Below are 27,424 nucleotides of genomic sequence, written 5' to 3' on the forward strand. Positions count from 1 at the left end.
ATTGAATACATAATTTTGAAAAAAGTTCTTGTGTTATCATTTAAAATAGAGGATATTTTCTTTTATCACAGAGCTCTACGTAATTATTTTCAAAATGTCATAGGAATGAATGGATTACCTAAATAAAAATGCTATAAAACAATAAATAAAAATATTTCTATGGTAATGAATGATGTTTCAGTTACTAGTGCAAATAAAAGAGGTTCTTTATAAAAATGTATTTAATATCATTTCCAGCTTGTGTTGAATGTGTTGGCATACATCAATTAATTAATCATATAAGAATAGATCATCTTCAATAAGTCTCAAGTGTCAGCGCTCTAATGTGTTTGGAGTTATCTTTTGAGCTATTATTTTACCATAACCTCCTCTGCCACCATCATAGTCTGTTCTGTACTCATCTCGGACCTAAAAAACAAACATATTTTCATCACCGTTGCCACCACATACATCCTTTTAGTAAGTATAAACATGAGTGATATTTGGACATCCACCTGACATTTGATTATATTATTAATATATCCTTGTGATAAGTTCAATACTAATACTTCAAACACAAGGTTCCTCCTACATACTTGATAACCTATGTTGGAATCTGTAAAGTGAGAGCCTGAAAATGGGGGAAGTCAAATAGCTCAGATTTTTGGTACTAAAATTGGTACCAATTTACAATATTTTTCTTTTTATTTGTAAGAGGGTCATGTTACATTGCATACAATACACATAGTATTTGTCTGTATAACCTTATTATGGTTTTACTATCATTATTAACACATTCACTTTTATTACATAGAAAAAGTGCGGCATGTTAAATTTAAAATCTTTCTATAGTATTGAATATTTCTGTCTATATATCCTTTTATTTATAATATATTAAAAAATTATGATAAAAGTAGTAGTTATGATCTTACTGTTGACAATGTATAAAGTACAATAATATCTAGGAAAATTTTACTATAATAAATATCATGGAAAATAATACATCCAGTTTTAAAAGTTTATTAACAGTTTTACCTGTCCACCTGTTTTTCCACGTCCATATTGTCTACCCTCAATAAAACCTGCATCCCAATCACATCTTATAATTCTGTCGTCTAATCTAGTACCATTGATATATCTGTAATAAAAATTATGAAATCAATTTATATATGCTATCATTTCAGAGATATTCCTAGTCTTTTAACATTCCAAATTTCGATTTAGAAAAAGCCAGTCAAAAAAAAATGCAAAGGATTATATCCATCTTGCATGTCCAAAGAAGGTTGACTAATTTAAAATAAATTTTAAATTGAATCTTTCTTATTTAACACAAGCTTGCACATAGTATGGAAAGAATATGCTGCATTTGCTTGAGCTTACTCCTTCTGAGCAGGTTATAACTGTTAAGGCTATTGTTCCTGTAACCCACATTAATATTTTTTTAATTAAAAGACTTGGACTTATAAAAAATATTTACTTACCTCATACAATTTTCAGCATCTGCTCTAGCATAATATTCTACAAAACAGAAACCGCACGGAGTCTTTTTGTATTTGTCTAAACCCATAATAACTCTTCGTAATTCACCACAGCGCATAAATAATTCGTAAATTTGTTCTTCTGTTGTATAGAATGACAAGTTACCTATGTATAATGTCGATGACATTCGTAGTAGTTTTTCTTGTTCATTTCGAGACCCCTGAAATAACTGATAATGAAGTACATTGCCCAATAAATTGTTAATAAGGATTTGTATATACTCGTTTATACAAATCTTTATTGACAAGTTTCAATTACTGTTTACCTTAAAATGTTGGTCACGGTAAGAACTTATTTCTATTGAAGAATTCATAGAATCGTAGCTGCGTTTCATAATTAATTATGTCAATATACTTAATACAGGTAATAACTTTAAAAATGTTTTATCACAAATGATATTCGTGGAACGAAAAGAAATGCACGTAAACTCTGAAACTACTTGACATAACAAATACAAGTGACGTTTTTTCTTTGTTTCTGCTAAAGAGAAAAGCAAAGATGTGGTGGTCATACGATTCATAATTTTTATAATTTCGTACGGGGCAAGTATTTATTAAAAAGATTTTGATGTATTAGTTTTTACATTTTATGTAATTTATTTATTAATATTTGACAATACTCATGTTTTATGGATGCTGTCAAACTAGATTTGCAAAATTACTAGATTGTCAACTCGTCCCTTTTTTCCTTTTAAAACAATTGAAATAAATTAACAAGGAAGCATTTTAGTTATAAACATAATAAAATCTTAAATATGTGCTTCTATGCTATATCTAGATAAAATTTAACTTTGTGTGATAGTTTTTATTTAATTATTTTCGCTACAAATTTCGACTTTCGACTTTCGACAAATTTCGTTAAAAAACGTCTTGATTTTTAATTTCCGATAACTTTTTTCATATATAATGATGCAGTTTGACAATCTGAATATTTAGTTTAAGTTGAATATTTTATTTTTTATTAATATTTAGATAGGTGTGACACAAACGTGAATTTTCTGCCGAAAATGAGGGGTATGGGTGATCGCCTTCCTGTGGAGTATTATTGCCGCTGTATGATGATTGTATATTATTAACCTGATGCGTAAGTAAATTTGATTTGTATTGAATGAATTTTGAGAAATAATTTATGAAACATGGTTAAATTGAATCATGTTGAATAATATTCATGACACTCGTAGATAGGATTGTCGACTACTTAACTACTAGCAGTACTATTTAAATAAAAGTACTACTACACGTATACTACTAAAAGTACTATACGACTGATCAGATTTCATATGAAATAATTTATTTAAAAATTAATTTCCATAGGTCACAATTTTAACAATTCAAACTGAAATTAATTTTGAAATTTTGTATAAATTTTTCAAGTTGTTACATTTTATTGTTTCACATTAAGGCTTAATAAACAGATAAGATATTCTTGTCAGTTCCGACGAATACTGTGAGGTAGTATTTTAACACTCTTTTTTATAATAATACTACAAATCCATTTTAAGTGTTCATTTATTATTCAATAATTTACAGCGGGGACCATAAGTACTTAAAGAATATAAATAATAAGGTACCTATGTAATAGATTATCTCCTTAATATTTTTAAAGTAATACCACGTTAAATAATACTCTTTAAACTATTTATTTACATTTTTGCAAAGTATGATCATATTCGCTATTTACTTTCCAATCTTGTAGCGACTGAAGTATTAGGAAGTTTCACGATTTGCATTGATCTGTACATTGTATAAATATTAATTTGCTTTAAAATTATTTTTAAGCGTTATTTATAATAACGTGAAAAAATATTCTGAACAAACATTCTCTAATATCTTCGTGCATAAGTTTCGTCAGAATTCATGCAAATTATTTAATCACTTATTTCACAAAGAAGATAAAGCTTTCGTAATATCTGTCGATGCTCAAAGGTATTGGCAGGTGCGTTTATGGACAGGCTTCTTGCGAAGAGCGGCACGCACAGCTTCCTCAAAAACTTCATTCATGTTAACTCGCTCTAGAGCTGAACACTCCACGAGTTGGGCGGCTCTGAAAAAGTTTACTGTTATTAGTATGTAAATATATTCGTATATTCCATCTCATAAATACTGTCATGGACCAGGATTTGCATAGGATGGTAATTACGTCAAAGTTGCAGCATAGTTTTCATCAATTTATGACGTAAGTTCTTACGATTTTATGGATTTGTCAGAGCCAGGTACAGTACTCGGTACTAACGACCTTAGATTCTTAGGTTTAAGGATACTTCCTGGCAATGTAAAAGCGTTTACCTTCCCCGACTAGACCAGTCTATCTACCTAATCAAATTTTAATTGATGCCCGTTCAAGAAATGAGCTGATGTTCGCTCTTGACAGGCGATCCTTCAGCAGGTTATGAAGAAATTTTGCTGTTATACCTCTCACTACTGCCTCAGCTTTGCGGTTTTCAAATTTACTATAAATTTAACAGGAAAAAGTCCAGTTTAGAAAACGTAACCACCATATTACCATTACCAGGATTTCATTTAATCTTTATCTGACACCTGCCGATGTAAACCCAGCCTCACCGTGTTCGTCTGCACTCATCATATAAGCCTTCTATGAAATTGCAGTCGTGACTATTTAGGTCTCTTTGGTACCCTATTTTATCATTTAGAAGTGATGTTAATTTATCTATACTTCGATCCTCATTGGCAAGTTCACAGTCTCACAGCGAGTCATGGGCTATGGTCGGGATTTCTCCATAAGATCGAAACAGGAATGTCGACTCCGTAGACAAACAAAAGTGACCAAGGTGGCCCACCGGATTGCCAGGTTAAAGTGGCAATAAGCAGGCCACATAGCTGGCAGAACAGATGGCCGCTGCGGCCATCAAATTCTGAAGTGGAAACAACGGACTGACAAGTGCAGCGTAGGTCGTCCACCCATAAGGTGAAGAGACAAATTTGTTAAGGTGGTTGGAAGACGCCAGATGTAGGCTGCCTTTATCCGATTTTTTGGAAATCTATGAAGTAGACCTATGTCAAGTAGGTCTACTTTATAGATTTCCGTCCGACGTCTTACGACTGAAATGATGATGATAAATAACGTTACTACATCATCATAATAGTTACTTAATCATAATATGTCTATACTCTTAGGTCTTTAGAGTGCTTTGATAATTTGTTTGAATAAGATGTGTCATCTTCCGAATGTGCGAGCCACAGAGACAAATACATAGAAAGTTACGAAGTTTAGTGGCCATTGTTTATTTATAATTTACTGTGAATTGCGAGTTATGTTGTCGCTGCAGTACTACCACATTTAAGTATTATCAGCTGGTGATAATACGACACGATAACACGCTGGCAGCGTACGCGTGCGATAGCTCTCGTCACTTCATTTAACTTATGCCATAGATTATGTACATTTTCATTAAAGAATTAATGCAATTGTCCAATATTTGTCATTAACGTAAATTATAAACTACATGTCGCATAACATGAGGTAATACTGTTCTTTCTTTGAGTTCTTTTAATCTGCCTAGTCTAACCATAAGTTCTGTTACAAAGAAAATATCCGATAATTTCTTAAAAATAATATTATTTTCAAGTTCTATATGTGATTATGTAGAGTAAATAAGATATGCTGACGTACTAAACTAGTTATTTAATGTGTCCACCCTGAGCTTAAACGCACGCTTTTAGATGGTCGGGCCATGCGTCGATGGATTTACAAACGGTTTCCATTGGAAACTTTGTCACTGCTGCCTTCAAAGATTTCTTAAGCGACTCAATATTTGGGTGATGCTTAGAGCAGATCATGTTCTCCAGCACAGACCACAATTTATAGTCCAAATGGTTTATGTCCGGACTAGCCGAAGGCCAATCATCAGCCTTTATGAAGTGTGGAACATTTCTTAAAAAATATATTCAATGATGGATGGAAAGAAATATATTTTTATAACGTAGAAGCTAATGTTCGAAATTCAAATTAATGTTTTCAAATTAATTTTTTTTTTTTAAATGCACGTAAACAGCCAGTAACAGAATTTATGGCTAGACTAGATATACAACAACGTGTTTGGATTAAACTTTAAGTAGTAACAATATTTTGTCTTTAACTAAAAAAACGAATTACTTATACGTGTTAGTATAATCTCACCGTATTTTCCTCTTTAACTTTTTCCCCTCTTGCGTCGTAATAACCGCTTTTCCTGATGACTTCAAGTCTATTTTGGTGGCTGAAAAATAAATGCGTCATAAAATTTTTAAACTGTTTTATAATTATCGTCAATATTTTTTTTCCATTTTTCCAGTTTTGTCAATACTGTGATATTCCTTCCGAAAACAGTCAAGACGTCTCAATCTGTTGGTAATAACATAAATTATTGCGAAATTCAGAGCGATCCATTGATATCCTATCCGTAATCACGTAACGTTAAATGAGATTTTAATAAATTAGTTCTATTTATAAATATTATATTATGAATGTTTGTGTGTACGTAACGCATAACATAAGCGTTATTAGATTTAGATTGTTATATTCATATATTACGACACGATATGAAATAAATACTCCCGTCGTATCTATTTTTTAAACTGCAATGTAATCCTATGTAGCGTTAGCATAGAGACAAACAAGAAGACTACGCAAAAAACAATGATATCGAGACAAAAATTTAAAAAGAAAATTCAAAGGATTTTTTGGTTTATTTTTATATTCTTTAAAAGTATTACATTATGAGCATAATCAAAATTATGATTTAAGTATGTCATCACGCAATACATATAGGAAATTCCATAGATATCTCGTTACAAATTTCATTTTATAGACTTGTTAATACAAGCCGTGGTTGATCACAGCGTCAAGCTTTAGTTGATCTTGCACGCTATCCATACATGGTTCTGATGATCCGGGATAATTATGAACCAGTTAAACGTGATCGCCTAATAGGAATTTGCTAGAATTAACTACGAACAGAAGGTAGCTAAAAATATACAACTGATATCGAATCTTCATTTTATAGCCGCTTCTTCGAGCGGCTTTATATATATTTTTTTTGTTTTTATGTGAACAAAAGTCACTGTTACATCGTTGGCATATACAGATTCCGCGAGTTTGAGATGGAAGAGAGCGCTTAGTTTAAACTTCATTTTCAGTTAATAAATAACTATGCTCCTTCGGGCACCTTGGCTCAGGTCGTTACATAATATTATAATCGAGCATGACTTTTTTGTTTGCAAAACCGATGCAAAGCCAGCAAATTGTATTAAATTAAAGCATTTATACAAAAATATGAAATTCTTTTACCAAATTAAAAATTTGTAAACATGTTCGGTACACAATTTTCCTTTCTAATTAAATAAATAATTGATTTACAAGTACTACAATTTCCTTTTACAATAAACGAGCTAAGGAAACAATATTACGAGTCAGAAAATCCCTCTTTTAACAGAAGGATGATGCACGCGTATTTACAACCGATATCCATAGAACATATTACAATACATTACAAAGCGTCATGTTGTGTGATTGAATTTTATAATGTAAGCAAATGACGTCAAATTGACACAGATTTAGGCTGTGAACAATACGCGTCATGTCCACTGCTAGTTTATTGATCAAGGTAAACAGGAAATAAGTTCCAAGTATCTTCCAATATTAGTTGATTTATCTATGGTATGCAGGTTTGTCTACAACATTTCAATGCAAAAACCTATTTTATGAATTTAAATATACAAAAATTCTTATATACATTAATTGGTTTAACATTACTAAAAATAGTCAAAATGGAATACATTTTTTAAGTCCATACAAGTTAAGAGTTTTGATAAGAACGTCAAATACATAATCTATCTTGTCTTGTTTTAATGACGAGGCATATTAGAATTAGGCTAAAACAAATCCGCGAAAATAAAAGATTTAAACCTTTCCACTTATACAAGAGAGTACCTATACATATATAAAAATATATTATAATTTTTTATCGCACACCATGTCAACCATGACAAGCGCAGTGAGATTATTGACAAATTTAACGGTTAGGTGATAAAATAACCTAATCTGCGATATAGTGTCGTAGGTAACTGTCTGAGCAAAACACGATGCTTATGAGTCATTACAACATTAACCTTATTTTTTCCTATGCATTTTTAACCTACAGGATAGTTACAGTGTAAATTAACGTTTTTTGATAGTGTATAGTAACAATTGTACTAATCTTCAATTAAGAATTATTGCGTCGAAATTTTAATAATATGCACTAACAAATTTTGCCAACACCATTTAGCAAAAGTTAATTTAGTGTAATTTGTAAACTTGAATGAAACTGCAAACAACAGAGAGAATTATAAGTGTGACAAAGCACTGAAATAGAAACTCTGAAAGTCCTTATAATTAAATACATCCTCATTAACCCAACTCGCACAAATTACGTTGAAGTATAACAATTACTTATCGTTAGTAAATGTATATAATAATATGTTACATTATGTTTCTACACAATGTGTCTTTAAATTTTATTATAATAGTCTTAAAATCGATGTATTAAAAAAAATCATAGACTAAATTAAGTTCATTTTACTAATAACTTTTTATTAAAAATTATTATAAAGAACTCATTAAGGGCTTAATAAACAGTAAGTATTGATTATCGTATTATAAAAAAAAAAACTAATTCAGTCTATGTCTCATCACTGTTCGTAATTATTTGTTAAATTAGCTAAATCATTTCAAGTGGTAAATTTACTTACCTACTAACACAATTGGTACGGAGGCACTAAAATGTTTTAACTCAGGATACCACTTGTGGATTACATTTTCGTACGATGACCGGCTTCCGACTGAGTAGCACACCAGAAAACAGTTCGTCTGCAATTTATAAAATTATTTAACTGTTAATTGTCCGACTTACAATATTCGTCATATATTCTTACATACACTCATTGAAATATTTGGAATATTTTAATTTTGTACTAGCCATGTAACAGTATTATGTAATTTACAAAAAATATAATTTATATTATATAAGTGTTTAAAGCTTTTATTAAAAATATTTACTCTTACAATTAAGTGGTTTACTACGAAGTTTAAAGACATACTTTTCGCAACTTTAACCTAAAATAGTGGTACACGGAAGAATACACAAAACAAAAAGACGCAAAAGGATAATGACATAGAATTACATTCCTTTCAAGTTACAAAATAAATAACTGAAATTTTGACAAGTTACGACACTAAAACACTTTTAAAAAGCTCGTAATGCGGCAACAGTTTTAGAGTTTCTAACTGAGATCAGAATCTTATTTTTGAACGATAAGCTCTCTCCCCAGCCTTAATTCGATGATTTTACTTACACTTTTACATTAGTTGAATTTACAGATGTTGTCATAAATTTTCAAAGAAATTTTAATAAAATTTATGCGTAAATTATGCCGTCTTTTTTTCATAGATAACAACTTTTGTTAAAAGTACAGAAGAAACATTCGAAAGACAAATACACTTGGCTAGTAAAGAGAGATCGCAAGCATGCATCAGTGATTGCCAACCTATGGTATCATATATCACAAAGTGAAGAGTGCAAATGAGCTCTTGCTCAGGAGACTGTAAAATTTCAAGCAATCCCGCACCGTTTCTGGAGACCGTATACCATTTGGTAAACGTCATTCGGTAAAAACCCAGGTGGCCGTTAATTACTCACATTATTATATGACAAGGGCCTCAGCCTTTCGTAGTCCTCTTGTCCTGCTGTGTCCCAAAGCGCCATCTCCACCTCCACGTTATCCACGGTGATATGCCCCACGTAATTGTCAAATCTAAATAAAACAATCTATCATTCATATATAAATAGCAAAATAAACCAACAAAGTTTCTCATACCCAGGACCTATAATAATCGACACGTTTTTTTTTTTTTGAAGGACTTGTTAACTATAACCCAAAGCCGCGTAGGCGCATAAAGTTACAAGGTGCATATTTCTTTCATCTGCCCAAGCGAGAGAGCCAAAATCTATAAGCGCACGTTATATTTTGTTAATCGTTATTTAATTAATATAATTATTATCCACTAAGGATCATTGACAGTGATTACTCCTGTAGGGAATATAACCAGAAACAAACTTAGATCTAATAAAATGGCATCCTTCAACTTAAAGATACGAAAGAAGGTTCCTAGTATACCCAAGTCTAAATAGAACGCAAGAAAAACTCTGATGGATTTTTTGCAAAAATCAATTGTAGTTCATGGGTCTTGAACAGTACCACTGTAGTGTCAGTATAAGAGAACTCGTATACTATCAAACAGTAGTTTAGTAGCGGTGTGTTTAGGTTTGAAAGAGGAGGCGCTAGTTAAATTACTGGTCTAGTCTTACGGCTCAACGGGATGTGCACGGATAAGGTGTTGGACAGTATTTTGTATATAAAAATCATGAGTAGTAAGACACTGTTAAAAACGGGACTTTTCACTTATTATCTATGATACGCATTAGTTATTTTACAATTTACAATTTTTTGATGATAAAATATTGGACAGCAAATAGTTAAGTACGCGTGAAATAATTATTCACGAATCAATTGTTCCATAAATTTAATACAGTATGCGGCATAAAATTGGCTACAGAGATGGGCAGCGAGGAAGTCCGGACGCAGGCAAAGTTTCTTAAGGAGGAAACGGCGACGGTTCACAATACAACAATGCCGCGATGTACATTTGACTTTATAAATATTGCACCTTTGTAATACACGATGAGTAACAATACAATAACAAGTGCACTACTTGGACACAGGAAAATATGCTACAATCGATTGTGTTTATAATAAATTGGTCGAAAGGCTATGGCTATGTCTATATGAAGGAACATAATCATTTACTGCATATTGTCGTAAATTCAGTTTAATTTATGCAACAACATGAGCAAACTATGTCTGAAGATAATTGTGCGACTGTTAAAAATTCAATTATCAAATATCAATTACGGGATAATAAAACGAAAAAAATACATAATATTTGCCAAATTATCGTCACATTTTTATACCAAAAATAACGGCAAAAGACGTGGTGTACACTGGATGGTGAGGCATACAACCTGTTCTTAACTAGACCATGCTATAAGATCTTAAACATAAAATTTTTACGTTGGATCTCGTTTCACTCCACATTTTGAGACTTCGGTTTTATTAAATCGGTTAATTCCCTAGTTAAAGCGCCGCAATAAGATAATTCACGCCGCAATGGTCAACTAACCTTTGCCAAAGGGCTTCCATCCCAAATCCCAAAAATTTGTTATTTTTCATTTATTAGAATACGTAAAATAGTTTATTTATGAATAATATAAGGGCATTTTGTGTACAATTATTTAGTCATTGATGACTCATCCTACTGACACCCTGTAGTATACATAAAGTTTGCGGTATTAACGATGACGGAAACTAAAAAGTTACTCATTGTGTGCCTCCTTCAAAGTCCATTTAATGAAATAATAGGACATCAGTTTTGTCAAATTGAAAAATGCTGTTGGTTGAGACGACGAACGTTTCAAGTTTTTATTAGCATACACACTTGATGCCGGTGCCGCTTAGTGTTTCCGGTGTTATCTAAACTTAAATACTCCGTTAACACAATTTGAACTTCTATTTAAATTACCATAATTAATTATTGTAAAAGGGAAATGTTTTGTTTTTGTCAATTTACATTGTGATAACAAATCAATTTATCGGTAAAGATTAGTTGACAAATAAATTTGTATCAATAGTAATGTTGGGAGTTTCTTGACCGTGTCATTAGTAGATAATATTTTTTATATATGTATATGTATATATATACACATATATATATATATATATATATATATATATATACATGTGCGGGTCTGCGTTCTAAAGCGAAGTAAAGATGTATCTATATCACTTTTAAGACACTAATTTAGTTACGCACGACACCGCACAGCGGTCAACCCATTGACCTCAGTAGCCACACCTGCAAGTTAAGCCCGAGTTAAAATATCTACTTACACTGTAGGTACATATTCCTCAGGAAATTCGTTGCGAGTATATACATAGAGCAGGCAAGTTTTGCCGACCATACCATCCCCGACCACAGTTATCTTTAGTCTCCTGGTCGTCCCCATGTTACAATTCACAACATATAACTAAATCAACGCACACAATTCACGCTATTAAATAATAATGTCTATTGTTACACACTGATTTCACTACTGCCAACTCATATCGAATATTAACGATACTTGTTCACTGGTAAGACGAATCGGTCCTTGAGGATTCTTATCATTTAGTGATGTAATGATCTTATCATTTTAAGATACATTTGTGATAACGCGGCAATTTTAATTGAAACGAACGCATGCGCGCGCGCTTGCTAACGAGGTTGAATGCGGAGTGATGACAGATATAGTGGGAGTCATTCAATTATGGTTGGTCACAGCGAGGCGACGTCTGTCGCCATTACGATACTGTTTAGTCTGCGGATAAGTAGCTACTGCGAGTCTCATTGCTTTCAATGCGTCAGTAATTCTGTGTACGATACCGAACCAAACAATCATCCAAATAAGCTAAAGACATCGACGTCAATAAGACAATATTATTAAGCTTGAATATTAATGCAACCAGCTTGTAAATATGCGTAAGAGTAGTACAAAAATATTTATTAAACCTGATAGTACAATAGTTTATAAGTACGTTCTGTGATATATAGTTGTGGGTTAATTTTTTTTTTATTTGAACTGAAAGCCTTTAAGTTGCAAACGAGAATAAGATAAGACACTATCACAATGTTTACATATTTTGAATATAACTGATTTGTTTTTAATCGTTTTAATCATACATTTAATTTGCTTTTATCATTAGGAATCTTTTAGAGATTAAGAAGAGTTAATGTGTTGATTGAAGAAATATCACTCTTTAACCACATTTGAAATATTGAAGACTATTCATGAGTAACATTGATCAGGTAATTTTAAGGAAGATGCAATTATTTACGCTAAATTTTTACCACTTTTTACAGTTTAACTTAAGCTGACATAGTAAAGAATTTCACTCTACGGCAAGAAAGCAATGACAGATCATAATAAACAAATTAACATAACTAAAATAAATATTATTTTATTACAATAATAAAACAAGATGTTAATAGTAAATATTTAATTATCAAAGATTCACAATTATTATAATTAATAAGTGAGAGTTTAGCGATATTATTTTCATTACCAAAAATGTTCTGTATAGTCTTTATATGAATTACTTATTATAATAAAATGATGCTTAATTAATCATACTATCAAGATTTTTTAGGTTGTGAAATATGAGGGCCATGAAAATATCAAAATCAAAATGTTTTTCTTATTTTGGCCATACAAAACTGTATATTGAAACAGAACTTGTTGGAAATTTTAATAAATATGAGGTAACATTTTTTTATCACATTACTTAAGTAATTATGTAACAAAATATAAGTACATGAAAAATGTTATGATTTAAAACAAATATTTTAAAGGACATTACAAAACACAAGTACAAGGAAATGAGGCCTATTTTCTATTTTTATTGTCAATGTTAATATCTTGGAGTCCTTCCAATATTAAATCTTCTTTTAAAGTAAGCACTTCTCTTAATAAATCATGATTATTAGCTTGAAGTGTTGCTATTATTTTCCGTTGTTTTTTCTCGCGGTCCTTTATTAATGTGATTGAGGCATCACATACTTCTGAACAAGGTGAATATGAGCCTAAAAATTAATACATACAAAATGTTTATAAAAATATTCATAAGGAGTCATCATCTATATAGATGGATCAAAATAAAAGGAAACTTTACCAGATTTATTTCTTAACTTATCCATCAATTTGTTATTTTCTAATTGTAGCTTAGTTATTTTATTTTGTAAAGATTTTTCATTTGTCTCCTTCTGTTTTGTTAACTGTGTTAGTTTAGAGCGGGTCTCTAACAATTTTTGGTAAATCTCTGAAGACTGATCCGAAACCCTTTGAGCAGATGCTACACAAGCTTTTGATTCGTTTTTCTCTATGTTAATCTTTTCTTTTAATCCACGCACAACTCCCTGTAATAACAATTTAAATTATTCCAAAAACTTTTAAAAATATCTTACATGTTTAAGGATGTACATGTGTACAACATGTGTTTAAATAATTTGGCTAATATAACATTTAACTTACATTTGTTTATGTAATGACAATAATATAACTAGTTTTTGTTATTTAGTAATCATGTATTCTCTACCCACCAAATAATTAAAAGAAGGCGTTCTTTGTCACTTACATTTAACTGTTTATTACAACTTTCCAGAATATGATTACGCTCTGCTAATGTTTCCGCTTTTTCTCTTATATTCTTATGGTTTTGTAATAAAATCCAAACTGAATTAATAACCCTTACTAAAGCTTCTGTTGTCAGAGTTTCTCTTTCAACATCTAAATGTGGATTAAATGTGTACTTGATATTCAATAGTCCGAGTTCCTGAAAAACGCAATAATTATTAAAGTGCTCTCAATAAAATTTATTAAGTAAATAACACTTACCTCACTTATTCCTATTAAACATTCTTTAAAATTCTTAATTGTGCACGGTTCATACAATGTTGCTCTTTTATACTTATAGTTCTCCAGAAGTTCCTTAACTTCTTCGTCTAAGTCTATATTTTCAAATTCACTTTCTGAAGCCATTTAGTTAATAACAAATGATTATTTTTTCTTAAATAAAACAAAGGAATTAGTTATAGTTTTATAATGAAGTTAATTTATTAATTGTTATAACTTAAACCAAATTCAACGGAAATGAAATAGCCGACAGGAAAGAAAACACTGCACAGATAATAATTTGCACAGAAAACAGTCTAAAAATAAATTAAGATGAGCGTAAACTTCTGCCTAAATGATGCCGTGATTAAATTTGCGGCTCCATTGTTGTTGTATTAAGTACTAACAACCCTAGGGGTTTCGTAGTTTTATTCCATTTTGATTATTATTTTATGAGAACTTCCTCACTCTGATTTGATAACAGAGAGAATTTTACTAAGTAGTTATATTTTCATAATACTACTGATTGAATTAGATAAATTCATTTTAAATTTCATCTCGGTGATACCTTTAAAAAACCTGAATAAATTAAGGCGACTAAAAGAGTTATCAGGTTTAACGAAACAAAAGAACACAATATCTTTTGCTTTACCTATAAACAATGTAATGAAAAAAATCGGTACATTTAATTTGTAAGTGATGATTGCCTAAGAAAAGTTGAAATTAATTTTTGTAAAACCCGGAACCAACAAACCGCTGCAGTGCATATTAAATATATTTTGTAATTTACTCCTAGGATATGCTGGTTTTATCTCGTTTGTTTCTTGATGTAGTGTTATTTCGCTGTGTTCAATATCGTAAAATATGTTCTTGACTAAAGGCCTCGTTGAAAGTTGATGAGAAATGATATGGGGTCTTTATTCACCTGCTCTAAAATTATTGAAAATGAGTTGGAATGAAAACATTATTCCACGCAGAATATTTTTAATGAACTTAATAATACACACATTCGATTTTTGGAAGTAATCTTGATCTCCAAAAATCGAATTTAACATTTTTAATTTATTGACAACATTTTATATTTCATAACAATGCTTATTGCTTACATGGCGTATTTATGCAAAAGTTTGTCTCAACGAACTTTTAGGGTTAAATAATAAAAACAAGATTATATCAAAAAGTACATTATATTTAAAATTTTTGTAACATAGAAAATCTTATCAATCTAAGCTAACATTTTTTTATATTAAAAGTTAACAACAAACTATAATTCATGTTTAGGGCATACTAGTAAATTAAAATAGGTAATAAAAAATGTATTCGAGTTAATTGGTCCAAGCACATACGAAGCGTAACCACGGGGTACAATCGCTCGCAGTTGACGACTCCGTAAAAACATATTGTCACTTTTTCTTTGAGCGTTCTATTAGTTTACTCTGTAAAAATAATTACTTATTTTAGTGAAATCACAAAACACGTCCAATAATCATAGTCGATAGATGGAAATATAAACATATGTCAATTAATTATTATTTTTACCTTGGCTAAATTAAGCCCAATTTCGCTAAGACGCTTGTGTTGGTATGTAAGTGGTTCGTGCAGTTTCGCATCGCCTCGTTTATAAAAGTCGCTGTAGTCGAGTCGGAATGCCAATGTTTGTAATGAAACTTCCGCGTGCAAAGCCAGCTTTAAAATCAATGTTGACACGTGACCTCTGTTAACAAGCATAACAATTAACTTTTAAATATTTAATATCCAACTATAAAAATTAATAAACGAAAAAATATACAAATAAATTAAAAAACGTTTCAGAGATTCATTTTAAATTATTACATTAAAATATAAATTTTAAAACAATAAAATTTTAATATAAATAACACAGATGTTGAACAAAATCTAGTCAAATAATTATGATAATTATAAACAAATTCAAATTATTTAATCACACGTTTATCAAATTATTCAAACTTAGCTTAGTATAAAGGATTCACGCTATTATTTTATTCATATACCTGTATGTACGCGTCCAAACATTTAAATCAGCCTTCCTGTTGGCCAAAAATTGGTGGAATATTTTTCTCTTTTCTTTATCCTGAACTTCATCAGCGGCAGTGAATGCATATTCACCTGTGAAAAATACAAAAGTCATACATATTACAGGTTAAAAGCTTTCAATCATAATATAACAACAAATATTCAATATCTCTTTTTTCTGAATTTGTTAGTAAAAAATGCCCAATTACTTCTGGATCAATTATTCAAAAGTGGTTATATTATCTCTGGTTTCATATAACCTTTATGCATGCTTGTTACATTTTTTTTACCATTGATTGGTAGAGACCTTTGAACTTACATATAGGGTGATTGTCTATTATTTCAAAAGTAACTTTTATTGTCATTTACTAAACTTACGTTACTTAAAAGTTATTGTGTATTCATGCCATCTATTTACCAGATATGGATGGCTTTTGGCATTTGTAATCCTTAGTGCAATTTAGTACTTACTGATTTTTTTATTAGCTTTTCACCAATTTTCTTGTATGTCTACAATTTACCTCACCTATAAACTGTGTGTACTTGTTAGTGGCTTCTTACAAGCCTCAATATTTTAAAAGCGTTGAAACTTTCTTTTTAGAATTACTAGCCTGCTAAGTTCGCTACAGGGACAAAATATTTTCTGTTTAGTTACCCCTCGCAAATCTTTCAGCTTTCAATTTCTCGATACTGTCACGTCGGTCTAATTCTGCGCGTATGCCCGTGTGAAGCGTAGTCTCGAAACTTCGCAGTGCTAGAGTTTCGTTCAGAACATTGCCAAGGTATGATTGCAGCTCCTATGGAGAAATTATTTATTAGTTAACAATTAACACTATTTAACATTTTCTTTTACCCAACATCACCCCCTTTCAATGTTAAAATGATGATGGTGCTAAAGATATGACATCGTCTAAATAGTTTTAAGTTATCATTATTGATGTAGCAACAGTAACTGTGCTTTGAGTTATAGACATAGCCTTCATCTACTGTAATCACATCTAGACACTTGGCGTGCGTTTATTTAGCACCGTATATAGTTTTGCAATACCTGCGTAGTGTGGTGTATCATGGCGTGTATAGAGTGTCTCTCGAGTGCATTATGATGTAGACGTAGCAGTGAATCGAGGTGATGTCCACTGCCCGCCGCTGCCAACAGCTCCGCCCACGCCGGCTCCGCGCCCACGCAGCTCGCTTCTTGCAAGGCGCCGCATAGACGCAACGCTTCGGCTCGCAAGCAGGAGACACGACGCATCAAACCCCATACCTCTGTAATATATGACAGTTGTATATAATTGTCTGTGAGATAATGGCCTAACTCGGGATAAGTACTCACAATACCCCAAGAATAATTTGCCGTAAGTAGTTATGTCATAGCAATTTGTATGCCACCGTGAATACAACAATGACCACATATATATGGTGTATATGGTGCGTCTATCCTAATCCATGAGCATGTATATACAGGGAAAGAAACAAAGAAAGCTTCATAATAATCTAGACGCCTCTGTAAAGCAAAAGCCTCGCACAAGACGGACGGACGCAAGACCGGTCCGTGGCGATTTTTGAGTTTATTATGAAACTTTCTTTGTTTCTTTCCCTGTATATACCTTATCGCACATTTTACTATGTCGTCGGGGAAATAAAGCTTAAAATTAAATGTGAAATCAAGTAATAATATAATAAAAAAAAGAGCTAACACAAGGAACTTTTTACACGGCGTCGTGCCGTAGATCAGCCCAACCAATACTACAGCGTTAATTTTCACGAAAGAACCCAGTTAATATATAATTCAGTGTGATATAAATGTATGATATGAATGTATGAATTGATCTGAGATCTGATTTGATGTTGGCACTGCATTATAATAAAAGCTGTTTGGTTTGCACTTGTAGGCCTTATCGTACTAAACTACAGATTGGACAATAAATACGAAGTGTCGTTTGTGCACGCACCGGGCATGCACTTGAGCTGCTTGTGCAGGATGATGTGGTCGCGCCAGGCGCGGTGCAGCGCGTGTTCGATGCGCTTGACGCGCCACAGCTGCGCGAACAGTGCACGGTAGCGCGCCGCGCACGTCGCCGGGAACAGCGTGCCCAGCGGCCCGTCCACGCGGTACTGCAGCGCGAACACGTCCCATCCGCTGTCCTCGCGCCCGTCGCCTGCACCAAACAATTACTTTACGTGGAGCACAATTTCCTACAACGTTATTGTATCTTTGGTTAAATCCTGACAAGTAATAAAGGACCGAGAACTGGAGGAACCAGTAAGCTTCTTGAGGCTACTACACCCTACAGCTCAAGTTAGTTAGCTTCTGCACCGTATACCAGGCAGATCTGCTGGCATTAGCGGAAGCGACGGAGTTACGCGGTCAAGCAATCAAGTGCTCTTAAGACTGTCGCAAGATCTGACACCCTCCATCTCTTAGCGTTGAGATTGAAAGAGATTATAATGGAAGCATTAGCAAAAGGGAAGGATGTAAAGATGTATTGGTCAAAGTGCATCCCCCATGCACGGATGGCAACAAGAAGGTGGACCAGTTGACTAAGGACGCGGTCCTGTAGAGCAAGAGAAGATCGGAATACGAGAGATGCTCTATTTCTTTCGTTAACTGACAACTCAGACTGGTCACGCTTGCCAAATGAAATAGGAGGTATACAGAAGGAATGACTGCATCCACGAGAAAAATCTCCCCGGAAGCCGTATCAGACTATTGCGTTCTCTGGAAAAATCAGCTGGACACGTGTCTGGTCTAAAATTTGTGGGACACGGGCGAGTCACTCGTGCATCTGTGACCTGGAATTGGACCAGACCGTGAAGCACCTTATCGCCGGCTGTCTGTGATCTCGAGGTGGAAATAGCTAGGAGAATGGAAGAGGATAGCATCACATCGCTCGTGGACGACGATAAATATCGCCCTGTATTCCTTAGGTTCTGCAAGGTATGTACCACTACCTTGCAGACAATCTATAAGAACAAAACTAAGAATTATAATAAGGTGTCGGGCAAACCCGTCAACAAGAAGCCAAAAGTTATATGTTATTAGAATAAGGTCAACTCTAGATGATTATGGAAAAAATAAATAGATACAAAGTATATACAATTTTAAACTAAAGTTGTAAATAAAGTAACGAAATAAATATATAATAAAATACTTTGTTATAAGAAGCAAAACTAATCAGGAATGTAGGTAAAGGAAGTAAAGCGATGTGAAAAAAGATCAAAACATGAAGAATGAAAAATTGTGACTGATGTGTCAGGAAAGGAAACAAGATGAAAAAATAATGTGACAAAATTATTTATACCCGAAATGTAACGTCCCTGCCCCGTACATAGCAGGGGGAACAATAAAAAACCCTGGTAAGGATCTTAATGAAAAATGAAGTCGCCTTGTTGCGTTTTTTTTCTTATTACACACATTTTATTATCCCTTAAACAATAATTTACTTGTTCGATTTATCCCTTTCTTTGTTTTAATTTGATAAACCTAAATATATGGAATGACAATTGGGTAGTAAGTAGATAGTTTTGATCGTCAACTTCTATAATTATAAGATTTCTATGACCTTTCAACAATATAAAACCCGATAAATTTTAAAACTAGCTTTCTACATAAAATTTGAAGATGGAGAATATAGATGGTCTAGATAATTGGCTAAAATGCCTCTGTTCTCATGAAGACATAAATGCTACCACAGGCAATATTACATGGGCAGGCTCAGTTACTTACAATTAGGGTAGAGATTAACGTGTAGCCGTGCTAGAACGTGTTGTGGTTCGAACTGTGCGTTCGTGGCGCGCACGGCTGCCTCCAGGGTGCACGTTAAGTTGTGCACATACAAGGAAGTTGCAGGTTTGTTCAACTCCTCCCTAGTGTAACAACAAAAATGTTTTATACCAATCACACAAACGATCTGCAGAAAAAATTTGTCTCCGTTTGAATTTATGCAATAACAAAAAATTTAATCAGATGTTTAATTTGATCCAAAATTTAAATCTATGATGAATGAAATGAAATGCAATGAAAAATATGCAAAACTTCGAATTCGAACAAACAATTTTTTTTACAAAAACATATTTAACACAATTTGACAACATTAAAAATAAATTTAAGGAATATGCAATAACTTTTTAGCATTATTTGCTGCACTTCAATAATAATTTTATTAGTCATCATGTTAATCACTTTGCACTGTATACAGTTTGTAGCCTAGAGATATATACTAGAATGACTTAATAATACAATGTTAGTAAAGGATTTTAGACAAACAGTAAATATTTTTTTATAGAAATTGTAAAATTGCTAAAAATTTTGATTAAACTTAAGAAAGCCAAGTAAACTTGTATTGCTCATATTTGTGATTTTTCTTGTATGTATGTATGTATGTACCTAGTCTAGGCATAAATTCTGTTACTGACTGTTTACATACATTAAAAAGAAAACATTAATTTGAATTTCGAACATTAGCGTCTACGATAAATAATAGACGTCTCTCTCGCCGTTATTGTATGTTTATTGTTAAGAAATTATTTGTTTTGAAAATGGAGTGGGGCACTAAAAAGAATAGGTTTGCAGTAATTGCACTGTACAAAGTAAGGAGCCAGCCGACATTTTTTGATACATTGAAAAAGCTAGGGATTAGCCAAATGTTTGTGTATCGCACCATCCAAGTGTAAACTGAAACCATGTCTGTTGATGACCGTGAGATATCCGGCCAACCGCGGTCTATTCGAACAAAGTAGGCGGTTAATGCAGTCAAGGCAAGATCGAAACTCCATAAGGAAGCAAAAAATTCTTTCCAGAGAAATGAGAATCCCATCGAGGGCACTTTCTCGGATTATCAAACAAAACTTAGGTCTAGGGGCTTACCGGAGATACACACGACATACCTTAGATCAGGCACTAAAATAAAAGAGAGTCAAAAGATCAAAACAGCTGTTACTAGACGGACGAAAAACACAGAAAATTATTTTTACCGATGATAATTTTTTTACAATCGAGAAGCACTACAACAAATAAAATGATCGAGTGTATACACACAGCTCTAAAGTAGCTTCCGTGGTAGTTGCCAAAGTTCAGCGAAGCAATCATCCAGCTTACGTCATGGTTCGGTGGGGTGTCTCCTACCAAGGGGTAACAAAACTCCATTTTTGCGAAAAAGGAGTGAATACTTTAGCCAAAGTGTATCAAGATACCGTGTTAGAAGCTGTGGTTAAACCTCTCAACAATGCCTTGTTCAATTACAAAGTGTGGACATTCCAACAGGATTCAGCCCCGGGTCATAAGGCGCGCACTACCCAAATTTGGCTTGAGCTAAATGTTTCACACTTCATAAAGGCTGATGACTGGCCTTCCGCTAGCCCGGACTTAAACCATTTGGACTATAAATTATGTCTGTGCTAGAGGACATAATCTGCTCTAAGCATCACCCAAATATTGAGTCGCTTAAGAAATCTTTGAAGGCAGCAGTGACAAAGTTTCCAATAGAAACCATCTTAAAGCGTGCGTTTAAGCTCAGGGTGGACACATTAAATAACTAGTTTAGTACGTTAGCATATCTTTTTCACTCTACATAATCACATATAAAACTTTAAAATAATATTATTTTTTAAAAATTATCGGATATTTTCTTTGTAACAGAACTTATGGCTAGACTAGGTACATATAAATATCATCATCGTCATTACAGTACATTCAATGTTGTACAAAGGTCTCCCGCATGATTTTCAATAGGATCGGTTGGAAGTGGCCTCCATTCAGCGCCTTCTTGGTGCAAGTACTGTGCTGCACTTGCTGGTCTAGAACCATAAAGCCCTAGCGGTTTGTTCTACCCGCTGTACGGCTTGTGAATAAAGTATATAGATACATGTAATTTACTGTAACAGTGTCATCAGGTGGTGTACAAAATCGCCCTGAGCGAGCAACAGGTAGCGGCGGTGAGCGGCCAAATGGTCCAGGAGGTGGTGGTGTGAGATGAGCGCGCTCAGTAGGCGTTGCGACGCTGCCGCGTGTGCCGCCGCCACGCCTGCCCGCAGCCCTTCCGCCTCCCACCACGCGCTCCCCGCTTCCCCTTCGCTATCCTCCATACCTAAAACAGAAACTAATACTGAACAAATCATATCCATTAGAATCCCACGCAAAGATCCCTAGCACCACAAGGTCAGAGCGTCCATTGAGCCTCCTCTGCCACCCAATCCGAGGAACACCTAATGTGTCCCTAACAAAACCTCTCGAAGTAGCCCTCAAGCTACTACTGTAAAGAGGTGTTAAGCGCCTTCAGCAGCTTGTTTCATAACCTGAAATCTGTTGAAGAAGGAAACACCAGCTGCAATAGAATTGCTTGTTTCGGTATTGGAAAGGAATCAAAATTATTAAAATATAGATGAAAGATTGAACAAAAACGTATTTGTGTTACACACCAGAATGTGGTTTGAGGAGTGCCTGTAGATGATGCGCGTGGTCGCTTGGCCCCGGTTCGTCAGCACAGGCTTCCCTCATGAACACAACACTCTTGCCTGTCGCTAGGATCTGTGCCGCTTGTTCGCGCGACATAAACGACGGAACCATCCACTCCCTATGCAATATATGTATTTTTTTATTAAATTTCTAACTTGTAATTCTAATGATTGAAATTATAACAATTTTCAACCGTTTATATCGTGATATAAAGGTCCATGTGTCATAATATAATCTGTAGGAAATTATTCTTACTTTTTGATTAATGTTCATGTAAACCTTAGAAATAATTGTAATTATCATTTTGAATAAGTAACTTTGTATACATTTTAATTACCTTACTCTGTATTTATCATGCCACATTCTATCAATTGGTACACCACTTCGACTCTCTATGAAGAATTCGTTAAAGGGATCATCAATTTCTCCTGAAAAATAATTGTTACACATTTAAATAATGTTATATTACACTTTATAAATGTTTACAAAATAAATGACAGTACCATGCAGGAGCCATCTGGTCAGCATAAGCAACAATGGATAGGTAAGAGCTGTTAGTAAGCGACGGGCTAGAGTCGCAACGCGCTCGTCGCCGTGCCGTACAAACCGATGAACACACGAGGCGAGTTCTCCTCCTGAAATAAAGAATATTAATTAAATAAGCTTGTAACATCCTAATGTTTCTCTTAATATACAGGTTCATTAAAAGTGTAAATATTTTAAAGGTGTGAATGTAGAGTTCATTTGGTTTGTATTAATTTACCATATATTAATATATACCAAATGAACCTTAATTTATCCCAAAAAAACTTTACTTTCGGAAATAATTATTAATGTAACTATAATAGTGTACTGCCTGAAGCTATTGGCTGGTCACATTTCCCTAGAAAAACCAATTAATGTAGCATATTTCGGTGTGATCACTTTATTAATAGATGATTGGAAATGGATACAAAAGCTTTAAAGCTTTAACACCTATAATCAACTGCCCTGTATGCTTGGTCACTTTTACTGCATTATGTTAAGGATCTAGCGTTACTGTACCCTAATGTTCTTCAGTCATTATACTCTGCAAAATAATAAATTGTTCCTAATTAGCCATTGCTTTCAAAGGTGACCAGTTGAAACATACCTGTCAACACCAATGGTTAGTTACCTTTCTTATGATGAGCTGTATGAATAATGTTGGCGAGCCATGTAAGCCGATGTAAAGGTTCTTGTGCCCAAACGCAGACTCGCCGCAATGTACCCCCGCCACCTTCCCCTTCACATACCTGCTTATAGAAAAAAAATATGTTTTAATATTTTTAATTTTATTTACAAAATAATAAGAAAATATATGTATAACCTGTGATTGCAACAGTGCTATACTTCGGTAGTATTCTGTTAGCTCGCCCCGTATGGACGCAACTAAACCTTCGCCCATTAAACCTTAAAAGAAAACATATGACTTAAAATTAAAGTTAGAAATAACATAGCAATAGGATACTTCATAAATTGACTTCAAGCCTGAATGGGGTGATAGGAAAAATAAGTAATCCAAGAAAGTCACTATTTTTGTCAAGACAGTCAAAATCAGGTTAACAATAAAATGATAATGTTGAAGTATGACTACAAAACACATAATTTTATAATTACAAAATATGCTGTTTTCTTATAGAATCCGGGGCCCCAAAATTTGTTTGTTGTTTACAGGATCACTCACAATAAAATGGAACATCAGAAGTATAGTGTGATAATGGAAACAATGTCACAAAATGCGTAAATTCATTTACTTTATAATAATTTTAATACCTTGTGGCGTCAACCCAGATGAGGGATCAATGAATTCTTTGAGACGGTCATGAAGAAATCCTAAGTGAGCTATACGTGAATACACCATTTGCAGTGGTCGAGACACTCCGCTAGCACCACGTCCTCTAACTCCCGTTGCAGCCAAAACAGCTTCACGAACACATGTTCGCTCATTTGTCCTTTCTAATTTAAAAAATATATAATTACTATTATTATAATGTAACAAAGAATACTCATATTAAATACAAAATGTTAATCATCTTAACTGAAGATATACTTGGAAATAATCTAGTCTGTCCCATCATTTTTAAGACCAGCTTACAACATTTAGCCAGTTATTTGCGACTGCCCAGAGTTTGAAATTTTACATTACTTTTGAAACTATGAATTATTAAGCTGAATATTATTTTTCTAAATAATTACATTTTTGTATACCTTGTGATAACAATCTCACAATAGCAACCTTAGGACATTCCAATTGCATAAATGCGTTATACAAGTTTTTGCAATAATTTGTAAAAAGTGCAAATTAAATAATACTAATAACATGCCTGTAAAAACACTCAAAGTTGTAAAAAATCAACGGAATGTACCAAAACTGGACTATGGATGTGACAATAAATTACCATTAGCTTGCATGATGATACCAGCATTACCATCATTTTCTGGAAGACTTTGGCTTGATCCTTGTTTTAGCAAATTATTTGACCAGCAGGCTGATCCAATTGTGCTTTTACTGTTACTCGAACCAGTACATATGTTCTACAAAAACAATTATAAACATGTAATAACTACTCATGAAAAGCTAAAATTTTTAAAGTGCAAACAGATAAAAAATAAGCAGTAAGATTTAAAAAAAATTGTGGAGCTGATCAAAAACACATTAACTATTTGCATTTATATATTTTAATGAAAATATTTAATAATTGAATTGTTATCAACACCTTTACAATATCAATAGCAAACCTAACATTGTTTGGGTTTTTTAACACCCATAAACATAAAATGTTTATTTTAATACTATTATTAATATTTCAAAATTAATTCAATTTATAATTAATTTAACTATATATTATCTTCAATTTGCCATTAGGTTTATTACAGGTCATCAAAAATGAAAGAAGCTATTTATTATTAATTGCTACTTACTGTAACAGTGAGCGTAGGAATTGGAAATAGTTGTTGAGTATACTCATGTTTTTGTAGTGAAGTTTCAGACAGGGCTGATAAAAGTGTCAGAATAGACACTCTTTGCTTTAAAATAAACTAGAAAATAAAAATGTCATTAGAAACCAAATCATTTTGAACAAAGTGTACAAAAAAATGTGGAACAAAACCTACATTTATGAGCCTAAGCCTTGCCTAAAAAATATACCTATGTGACTTACCTTATCCAAATAGTTGTATCCCTCATTACATAACAATAATCAAATTAAAACATTAAAATGCAAAGATTTTTACAGTTTATGTAACTTGTAAAAATTTCTCTAAGGCTGCATTATTCATGCATGACCACCCATATGAAATATCATCACTGAAGGAAGCTTGTCTAGTAATAGATCAAGTACACAATGCTAAAAAAAATGGAAAAACATGATGGTCATTTATGATTATTAGAGCTTTGTGTACCAGCGTATACCATTATTACTAGCAATCTATTTAAGTTTCGCCTTGAAACACATTTTTTCTAAATAACTAAAATTGGTTTCATAAACATGAAAATATTACAAGAACAACTCCCATTAACAGTTTACTTTGCCCTAAAAAGTAATCACTTTTCTTAAAAGAACTTAAATAGAAAAATTAATCTCATGTATGTTGCAATTGTCTGCTTAAAATGGTGTATCTCTTGCAATTTATAAGTTTTTTATTTTATATCCAAGTATGTAAACAATTTTAGAAAAATTTTATGTGCACTTTCCTATTCAAAAATTACAATAATATTAATTTACTTAATGAGGATATATGGGAGTACTTACAGAATTTTTAAGTTTGACATATGATTCGTTAAACTTTTCTGCATCTTGAAGCGACACATTTGCTAGACGGTTGTATATTTTCTGACAAAGTAATCTTTCATCTTGAACTGGACGACATTTATCATTAGTCGATGACAAATAAGTAAGAGCCAATTCATAAGCTGCATCTGAAAAGATAGAAAATTTTTAAAATACAAAAGTAAAAAACACCGATAGTATTATGAATTTAAATAAATTTACTAATAAACCTCTTTTAAGTTTAATAATAAAGTCTTTAAAAAAATCTGAAATAAAATTCATGTAATTTATGTTATGGAAACAAAATACGATATAATATAGGTACTTAAATCGCTTATAATTATTATTTGAATAAAGAAGCAAACCTGGGTCGGATGACAATTCTTCGCATAACTGACGGAGCAGTATAGTTAAATTATTAGAGACTGTATCCATTTTCAACTATATATTTCATTAATAATATAAAAACTTTATAAATTTAGTTCAATGAGACCTAAATTAGACAAAAACAACGATTGTTCAATTTAAAAGACGTTTTGACATTAAATAAACCAAAGATAAAACTATCGTTTGTCTTTAAGCCGAAGACAACCTAAATGTAGTACGGTACAGCATAAGCAGTACTTACAAAACAACAAAACAGAAAGAGCTTTTTTTAAAATCAGAAAGCATTCGAAAATATAATAGATAATTTTATTTCTTTAAAAAGTATTTTTTCGATATATTTACGAGTATACGGATTAATACAAAAGATTTTATTTTTTACATTAATAGAAAAGATGTATGAATTAGCAATTTAGCATTTTTCAAATTAAGTTTAAAGTAATTAAAGATTCGCAGCTACAAAATATGGAGAAATATTAATATATATTCACTTAACGTGATGCACGTTTTATTAGTTAAATTTGATACCAGTAAAGTTAACACGGATACATTTTTGTGAACCAAGTATTATTCACAAAAACCAATTAATATCACAATAAGTTTAGAATGATATAATCATTATTCTAGAGATAATTTATGCTGCATTCAAATTACATGAAATCATGAAGAAAACGTCGCGCTTCAAAATTCGCTAAACTTTTGATCACAAGTTATAAATATATA

The 27,424-nt window shown here is 32.5% G+C and overlaps 4 protein-coding genes across 5 annotated transcripts; all 4 read right to left on the minus strand.

Annotated features, from left to right (window-relative positions):
• Positions 1 to 205: 205 nt before the first annotated feature.
• Positions 206 to 1,952, minus strand: Cbp20 (cap binding protein 20). Its single transcript, XM_068772751.1, has 4 exons — positions 1,784 to 1,952; positions 1,461 to 1,678; positions 1,015 to 1,117; positions 206 to 408 (listed from the first exon to the last, which is right to left on the minus strand). The coding sequence occupies exons 1-4, from the start codon at positions 1,850 to 1,852 to the stop codon at positions 313 to 315; spliced, it is 486 nt and encodes a 161-aa protein (XP_068628852.1). The 5' UTR covers positions 1,853 to 1,952; the 3' UTR covers positions 206 to 312.
• Positions 1,953 to 3,033: 1,081 nt separating this feature from the next.
• On the minus strand, positions 3,034 to 11,905 carry RhoL (Rho-like). The gene is made up of 5 exons (XM_068772173.1): positions 11,502 to 11,905; positions 9,194 to 9,308; positions 8,247 to 8,364; positions 5,656 to 5,734; positions 3,034 to 3,561 (listed from the first exon to the last, which is right to left on the minus strand). Exons 1-5 carry the CDS (start codon positions 11,615 to 11,617, stop codon positions 3,438 to 3,440), a joined length of 552 nt encoding a protein of 183 aa, XP_068628274.1. The 5' UTR covers positions 11,618 to 11,905; the 3' UTR covers positions 3,034 to 3,437.
• An 814-nt stretch (positions 11,906 to 12,719) lies between these two features.
• LOC137929740 (centrosomin-like) lies at positions 12,720 to 14,286 on the minus strand. Its single transcript, XM_068772812.1, has 4 exons — positions 14,042 to 14,286; positions 13,782 to 13,979; positions 13,320 to 13,563; positions 12,720 to 13,230 (listed from the first exon to the last, which is right to left on the minus strand). The coding sequence occupies exons 1-4, from the start codon at positions 14,183 to 14,185 to the stop codon at positions 13,034 to 13,036; spliced, it is 783 nt and encodes a 260-aa protein (XP_068628913.1). The 5' UTR covers positions 14,186 to 14,286; the 3' UTR covers positions 12,720 to 13,033.
• A 918-nt stretch (positions 14,287 to 15,204) lies between these two features.
• On the minus strand, positions 15,205 to 26,852 carry Grip91 (gamma-tubulin complex component 3). 2 transcript variants are annotated; one of them, XM_068772293.1, is made up of 18 exons: positions 26,683 to 26,852; positions 26,300 to 26,466; positions 25,470 to 25,586; positions 24,947 to 25,082; positions 24,321 to 24,503; positions 23,875 to 23,957; positions 23,683 to 23,800; positions 23,030 to 23,161; positions 22,864 to 22,954; positions 22,490 to 22,644; positions 21,948 to 22,158; positions 19,800 to 19,939; positions 18,025 to 18,231; positions 17,121 to 17,338; positions 16,728 to 16,869; positions 16,051 to 16,165; positions 15,578 to 15,752; positions 15,205 to 15,474 (listed from the first exon to the last, which is right to left on the minus strand). In XM_068772293.1, exons 1-18 carry the CDS (start codon positions 26,750 to 26,752, stop codon positions 15,442 to 15,444), a joined length of 2,493 nt encoding a protein of 830 aa, XP_068628394.1. In that variant the 5' UTR covers positions 26,753 to 26,852; the 3' UTR covers positions 15,205 to 15,441. The 2 variants fall into 2 exon arrangements, with proteins under 2 accessions (XP_068628394.1, XP_068628393.1); XM_068772292.1 differs by having other exon boundaries at positions 21,948 to 22,170.
• Positions 26,853 to 27,424: the final 572 nt, after the last annotated feature.

The sequence above is a fragment of the Battus philenor genome, unplaced genomic scaffold (genome assembly GCF_028537555.1).
Source record: "Battus philenor isolate CCGP_79_NKW_IND1 unplaced genomic scaffold, ilBatPhil1.0.hap1 SCAF_5, whole genome shotgun sequence".
NCBI classification, from domain to species: domain Eukaryota; kingdom Metazoa; phylum Arthropoda; class Insecta; order Lepidoptera; family Papilionidae; genus Battus; species Battus philenor.